The sequence below is a fragment of the Perca fluviatilis genome, chromosome 21 (assembly GCF_010015445.1).
Source record: "Perca fluviatilis chromosome 21, GENO_Pfluv_1.0, whole genome shotgun sequence".
In the NCBI taxonomy this organism is placed as follows: Eukaryota; Metazoa; Chordata; class Actinopteri; order Perciformes; family Percidae; genus Perca; species Perca fluviatilis.
In genome coordinates, this window is record NC_053132.1 from 68,531 (window position 1) to 76,030 (window position 7,500).

General features: G+C 43.2%; 1 protein-coding gene across 1 annotated transcript in view; it reads left to right on the top strand.

The window, feature by feature from the left end:
- The window catches only part of LOC120551557 (SUN domain-containing protein 1-like), a 36,280-nt gene that overhangs the window by 5,912 nt on the left and 22,868 nt on the right, over nucleotides 1–7,500 (top strand). The window contains exons 3-6 of the mRNA XM_039789049.1: nucleotides 985–1,005; nucleotides 1,292–1,507; nucleotides 3,779–3,862; nucleotides 5,398–5,478. Of these exons, the coding sequence (XP_039644983.1) occupies nucleotides 985–1,005; nucleotides 1,292–1,507; nucleotides 3,779–3,862; nucleotides 5,398–5,478 (402 nt within the window). The remainder of the gene's footprint in view (nucleotides 1–984; nucleotides 1,006–1,291; nucleotides 1,508–3,778; nucleotides 3,863–5,397; nucleotides 5,479–7,500) is intronic.

A 7,500-nucleotide genomic window follows, 5' to 3' on the forward strand; every position in this document is an offset into this window, starting at 1 on the left:
GATCTACGCGGTATAGAGCCAGCATATCTCCACCAGACTCCGTAAATAATCAGGACTTTAGCGTGTATAGAGCCAGTATATCTCCACCAGACTCCATGTAAATAATCAGGACTTTTAGCGTATAGAGCCAGCATATCTCCACCAGGACCTATGTAAATAATCAGGATCTTTTAGCGCAAGTAGAGCCAAAGTATATTCCACCAGGACTCCATGTAAATAACTGTGACTTAGCTGTATAGAGTCAGCATATCTCCACCAGACTCCATGTAAATAATCAGGACTTTTAGCGTGTATAGAGCCAGCATATTCCACCTCGGTGACCTATGTAAATAATCAGGACTTTTTAGCATGTATAGAGCCGTGCATATCTCCACTAGACTCCATGTTAATAATCAGGGACTTTTAGCCGGTATAGAGCCAGCATATCTCCACCAGACTCCATGTAAATAATCAGACTTTAGCGGTATAGAGCCAGCATATCTCCACCAGACCTATGTAAATAATCAGGACTTTTAGCGTATAGAGCTGGGCATATCTCCACCAGACTCCATGTAAATAATCAGGGACTTCTTTTAGTGTGTATAGAGCCAGCATATCTCCACCAGACTCCATGTAAATAATCAGGACTTTTAGCGCAGTATAGAGTCAGCATATTTCCACCAGACTCCAAGTAAATAATCAGGACTTTTAGCGCGGTATAGAGCTACATTCCACATGTAAATGGTTAATTAAGGGTTTATTTCAACCAAACCAGAGTGGTGATTGTTGGAATGAGCTGCTGCTTAAATATATTTGTTGTTTCATGGGTGATAATAGAAAGTCTCCGATATCTCCTTAAATGCTGGTACGGTATCGGCAAATACATGAGTCTATGCACCGATATCTTACCGAGAAAGTAGGCCAGAAAAATCTACTTTTAAACTGACTGTTTAAACTAAAAGCTTTAAAAAGTGATCAGTGTTGCCAACTCGTTTCCAATGAAAGTAGCTATCGCCAGCTCCAAAAGTAGCTAGATGACATCATATGCTGATTTGCATATTTGTGATGTCATTACGCAATAATTTGCATAAAGCTTAGTGGCTGTGTCAGCAAGGTAGATGGAAAGAAATACAAATCTTTAGCCACATAATCACAAACTCAATGCAGGAATTTATTTTACCTTTTTTATAATTATTACTTAGGTAGCCTATCTTTGTCATTTTGTATTGGCTGATACACAAAGTAGTGTGTAGTTGATGGTTTCAATGATTAAATGATGAAAGTAATAAGTTGTGGTCTCTTTGTTTTGCAGAAAGCACCATGGTAGCCGATCAGAGCACTGTGCTGGCAGACTGCACTCTGATTGGTTCAGACGGGCGCTGTCCCAAACACGTCGCCCAGACGATCAGCAGGGTTTACTGCAAAGACTGCGAGCTCTTAGACAGGACGCACGTCTCCTCCTCTAAATACTCTGAGCCGGAAACTCCCACCGTCTACTGCCGAGACCGCATCCGCAAGAGCAAGACAGGTAAGCTCAGAGAGCGAGACGGGTAAACGGAGAGCGAGACGGGTAAAGCGTGGAGAGCGATGATGATAATGGTCCAATATGATGTGAAAGAGACGCGACACGACTACACAAAGAGACGCCACACGACTACACAAGGAGACACGACTACACAAGGAGACACGACTACACAAGGAGACACGACTACACGGAGAGACGCCACACGACTACACAAGGAGACGCGACTACGAAGGACGCGACGACTACACAAGGAGACGCTGCACGACACAGAATACCACAACACAAGGAGACACGATTGGCGAATACACGACTACACGGAGAGCCGCCACACGACTACACAAGGAGACACGACTACACGGAGAGCCGCCACACGACTACACGGAGAGCCGCCACACGACTACACAAGGAGACGCGACTACACAAGGAGACGCGACTACACAAGGAGACGCGACTACACAAGGAGACGCGACTACACAAGGAGACGACGCACAAGGAGACGACACTACTCATTACCAAGGAGACGCACGACTACACAAAGAGACGACAGCTACTACACAAAGAGACCACGACTACCTACACAGAGACGACACGACTACACAAGGAGACACGCGACTAACAAGGAGACACGACTACACAAGGAGACGCGACACTACACTAACAAGGCGAGATACACGACTACACAAGGACGCGACACGACTACACAAGGAGACGCGACACGACTACACAAGGAGACGCGACACGACTACACAAGGAGACGCGACACGACTACACAAAGAGACATAACCACTTACACAAGGAGACACGACTACACAAAGAACGAACGACTACACAAAGAGTTCACACTACACATACAAGAGACGACACACGACTACACAAGGAGACGCGACACGACTACACAAAGAGACCGACACATACACAAAGAGACAACCACGCCAAGACACGACTACACAAAGAGACGACACTACATACCAAAGAGCACACGACTACACAAGGAGACACAACTACACAAAGAAGCACACCTATACAAAGAGACGACACTACACAATAACAGGAGAACGACACGACTACACAAAGAGACTTAATACCACAGAACACCAAAAACAACACACAAGAGACAACGACTAGAGACCACACAACATACAGAGACGACACTACCTACACAAAGACGCGACACTACACAGAAACAATAACGACTACAGAAAGAGACGACACTACTACAGAAGAGACGACACTACCTCACAGAGAGACGACACCGACTACACACACAGAGACGACACTACCATACGAGAGACCACACGACTACACGAGAGACACGACCGTACACAGAGACGCGACGACTACACAGAGACGACACGACATACGAGAGAGACGCCGAATAACTAACTACACCAAGAGCCACACCGACTACACAGAGACCGACACGACTACACGAGACGACGCCACCTACACACAAGGAGACACGACTACACAAAGAGACTCCAAACGACCATACAAAGACTCCAGAACGACCACAAAGACGCGACACGCCACACGACCACAAAGAGACGCAAAAAAACCCAAAGGCAAACTACATGTTTGGAGAAATTGCATTTTTTTTTTTTTTTACATTTTCTTGAGTAAGGACTCCTAAAACCTCCCCGCACCAAATACACGCACACAAAATCTTTCACAAAGATATTACATCATAGGGGTGGGAATCACCAGAGGCCTCACGATACGATATCATCACGATACTTATGTCACGATACAATATTATTGCGATTTTAAACGTATCGCAATATTCTGCGATATATTGCAATGTACTACCTTTTTTCCAACTTCAAATTTTTCCAAGTTTCAAATGATGTCCCCAAAGGACAATTTTGTCAACATTTGTTTTATCTAAAAAGATACATTTCTCTGCTTGTTCATCTCACTTCAATTATATTGCTGCAAAATGGGGATTATCAAGCAGACAGACTGACCAACACATATATCATAAAAGATCGATACTTGGCGTCTGTGTATCGATACAGTATTACCACGAAAAATATCGCGATACTATGCTGTATCGATTTATTCCCCCACCCCTACTACATAACCTGTCATTGAGCTGCTGCTTTCATCCAAAGCAACTCTCAAATTAAGTGAAAGAGAGGCTTTTTATTATGCAAGGTGCAGTCAGAAGAGAAGATGTGTAGGCTGGGCCAACCCTGAATATGTCCGTTTACTTCACTGCAGGATGACGCAGACATGATGTCATCAGTGTGTCTTTTAACGTAGCTGTTTGTTCAGCAGGTGTGCTGGCGTCCCTGTGGTGCTGTGTGCTTTCTCTGCTCTCTCGTCACCTGAAGCTGCAGAAACGCTTCTACCTGACAGGTAGCTCACCTGACAGGTAGCTCACCTGACCGGGCTGCTTTCTGAACCTCTGTGTGGAAACCTCTTTCACATCGGGACTGTGAAAGTCTTGGGAAGTTCTGTAACTCTGATTTTAATATCAGAAACCTAACGTGAATTTCCTGTACTGTACAGCCTGTCCCTGTCTCTGTGGCTCTGCCCACATGTTTTGGATATATTTACATTTCTAAATCCCTTCTCCTTTTTGTTAGAGTGAGTCAGACTGCAGCTCAGGTCACACCCTCAGGTGTACGTTACACGTCTGAGAAAAGTAGAAAAAGTTGGAACATATCAAGATTTAAAAAAAAATTGATTTTTGAGAAAAAAAAAAATTGGGGGGGAAAAAAGGCGAAATATTACAAAAAAGCTAATTTGATCGAAATATTTAGAGGACAAAGTTTAAAAAATAATATAATAATTTGATATAAATAATAGACTTCAGATACAGTATTAGGGGACCACTAAGGTCTATATAAAAGAGACTTCAGATACAGTATTAGGGGACCACTAAGGTCTATATAAAAGAGACTTCAGATACAGTATTAGGGGACCACTAAGGTCTATATAAAAGAGACTTCAGATACAGTATTAGGGGACCACTAAGGTCTATATAAAAGAGACTTCAGATACAGTATTAGGGGACCACTAAGGTCAATATAAAAGAGACTTCAGATACAGTATTAGGGGACCACTAAGGTCTATATAAAAGAGACTTCAGATACAGTATTAGAGGACCACTAAGGTCTATATAAAAGAGACTTCAGATACAGTATTAGGGGACCACTAAGGTCTATATAAAAGACTTCAGATACAGTATTAGGAGACCACTAAGGCCTATATAAAAGAGACTTCAGATACAGTATTAGGGGACCACTAAGGTCTATATAAAAGAGACTTCAGATATAGTATTAGGGGACCACTAAGGTCTATATAAAAGAGACTTCAGATACAGTATTAGGGGACCACTAAGGCCTATATAAAAGAGACTTCAGATACAGTATTAGGGGACCACTAAGGCCTATATAAAAGAGACTTCAGATACAGTATTAGGGGACCACTAAGGTCTATATAAAAGAGACTTCAGATACAGTATTAGGGGACCACTAAGGCCTACATAAAAGCATCCAATTAGCACCATCTCATGGGACCTTTTTTAAATTTCATTCATAATGGTCTTGAAAAAGTCTTAAACCTGACTTGGTGAAACCTGCACATACCTTGTTTTACTTGACCGTATTTGGACACATACATGTAACTTTGAGTGTGATGGGATGGATTTTCCTGTAATATGTGACATTGTTTCCTGTCCTCCTTGGTGTCTCACATGCTCACCTGTCTGGTTTCCCCCTAAACAAATGGGCTGCACCTTTTTCACTTTGGCTGTAGCTGTGGCAACATGCAAATCTGTGCCCTGTGCCCCTCAGGCGGCCGCTCGGTGTTGTGTCCTCTGGCTCAGAGGACGGACCGTGGTGTGTCTCTGACGGTCTCTCCTCCTCCTTCTCCTCTCTCTGTTGCAGCTCGGTCCGGTCTCTGCGGAGTCATGAACGTGAGGGAGGCCCTCGCCGGTCAGAAGGAGCTTCATCCCAACGGATCTCTGTGTGAGTTGTTGCACAACGATCGGGTTCAAACTGCTGAAGGAAATTAATCCTAGAGGGTTGAACTCCAAAGGGAGTTGGCTTCAGTTTTGACTGAGGCCCGGTTACACGCTGGCTGCGTGGCGTGTCCGTTTATATTTGGGCTCCCATGGTAACAGGTTAGAGCGTGCACACTGCCTGCGTGGCAAGCACGTCTCAGGCGCTGCTCGAGCCGCGCCGAAAACACGTGCATGCTAGAAATAGGACCGACTCCTATTTTTCACGCTACACACAAGCGTGTTGGAAGCTTTCCAGGCAAAATATAATAGGAAAAGATGTTTTATATGTCGTTTAGACACGAATATATTTAATAAATGAGATGTTGATGTTTGAAAGTCTCGAGGTTTTGACATAAATGCAGATATATGAATGTAATTTAAATAGAAATAATCAATTTTTTTTCTAATATTGCACCTGTCAATCCAGAAGGAAATATTCTGGAGCCTATTTTGCTGTAAATACTGCAGACGTTGTCTCTGCTGTAATCAGATCAGTATATATTTAGGTTACCATTTTTTAGGTTAACATACATGTGTCCAGACAAGGCTAGTAGTAGCAGTAGTAGTAGTAGCAGTAGTAGCAGTAGTAGTAGTAGTAGCCGCAGCAGCAGTAGTAGTAGTAGCAGTAGTAGCAGTAGTAGCAGTAGCAGTAGCAGTAGCAGCAGCAGCAGTAGTAGTAGTAGTAGTAGTAGTAGTAGTAGTAGTAGTAGTAGTAGTAGCAGTAGTAGCAGTAGTAGCAGCAGCAGTAGTAGTAGTAGCAGCAGCAGCAGCAGCAGTAGTAGCAGTAGCAGCAGCAGTAGTAGCAGCAGTAGTAGCAGCAGCAGCAGCAGTAGCAGTAGTAGCAGCAGCAGCAGTAGTAGCAGTAGCAGTAGCAGTAGCAGTAACAGCAGTAGTAGTAGTAGTAGTAGTAGCAGCAGCAGCAGCAGCAGTAGTAGTAGTAGCAGTAGTAGCAGTAGTAGTAGCAGCAGCAGTAGTAGTAGCAGCAGTAGTAGCAGCAGCAGTAGTAGTAGTAGTAGCAGCAGCAGCAGCAGCAGCAGCAGCAGCGCTGCGTCAGACACCTTTCTGGTGGGAAAAGACGTAGAAAACACCACGCAGCCAGTGTGTAACCGGCCTTAGTCTTCACTGCTATGTTTTGGTTTGAATATGAATTTCTTTTGCTATGTTTACGCCTCGCGTCCACACTACTGCAGCGTTTCAGAGCCCTTAAAACCGACATTTAGAGATGAAATTATAAGGAAAAGTCAGACAATTTTATAGAAAATGTGGGACAGTTTTATAGAGGAAAAATTGGCACAATTTTTGAAAATCTAGGTAAATTTTATAGAAAATGTGGGACAGTTTTATAGAAAATGTGGGACAGTTTTGAGAGGAAAAAAGGCAGGCTATTAAGAGAATTTTTGGGAATTTTAGAATAACAGCCCAAGAAAAGAGCCCCCAAATGGAGACATTTAGAAACACTGCTGGCCCCGCTTTTGGTTTGAAAACACAGGGGTTTCTTTGTAGAAGGACGCATCGCCTGTCGGGTCTTATTGGGAAGAAGTCAGTTTATTGAAGGGGAAAAGTTATGCCTCGCTATTCACACTACTGCAGCGCTTTCAGAGCCCCTAAACCGACATTTAGAGCTCAAATTATAAGGAAAAGTCAGACAATTTATAGAAAATGTAGGACAGTTTTGAGAGGAAATTGAGACGAAAAAGTGGGTCAATTTTATAGAAAATGTGGGACAGTTTTTTGAGAGGAAAAAGGCAGACTAATTTTAGAATAACAGCCCCAGAAAGTCGGTCTTATTGGGAAGAAGTCAGTCTATTGAGGGGACCAAGTCTGTCTTTTGAAGTGGGAAAACTCAGTATATTGAAGTGGGCAAGTCAGTCTATTGAGGGGGAAAAAGTGGGGACTATTCCAGGCTAATAAATCCCAGCTCTTATTTGTACTTGTACTCTTATATTTGTTGTTCTTTCTCCCAAAGATTATCTGTATTTTCAACTTA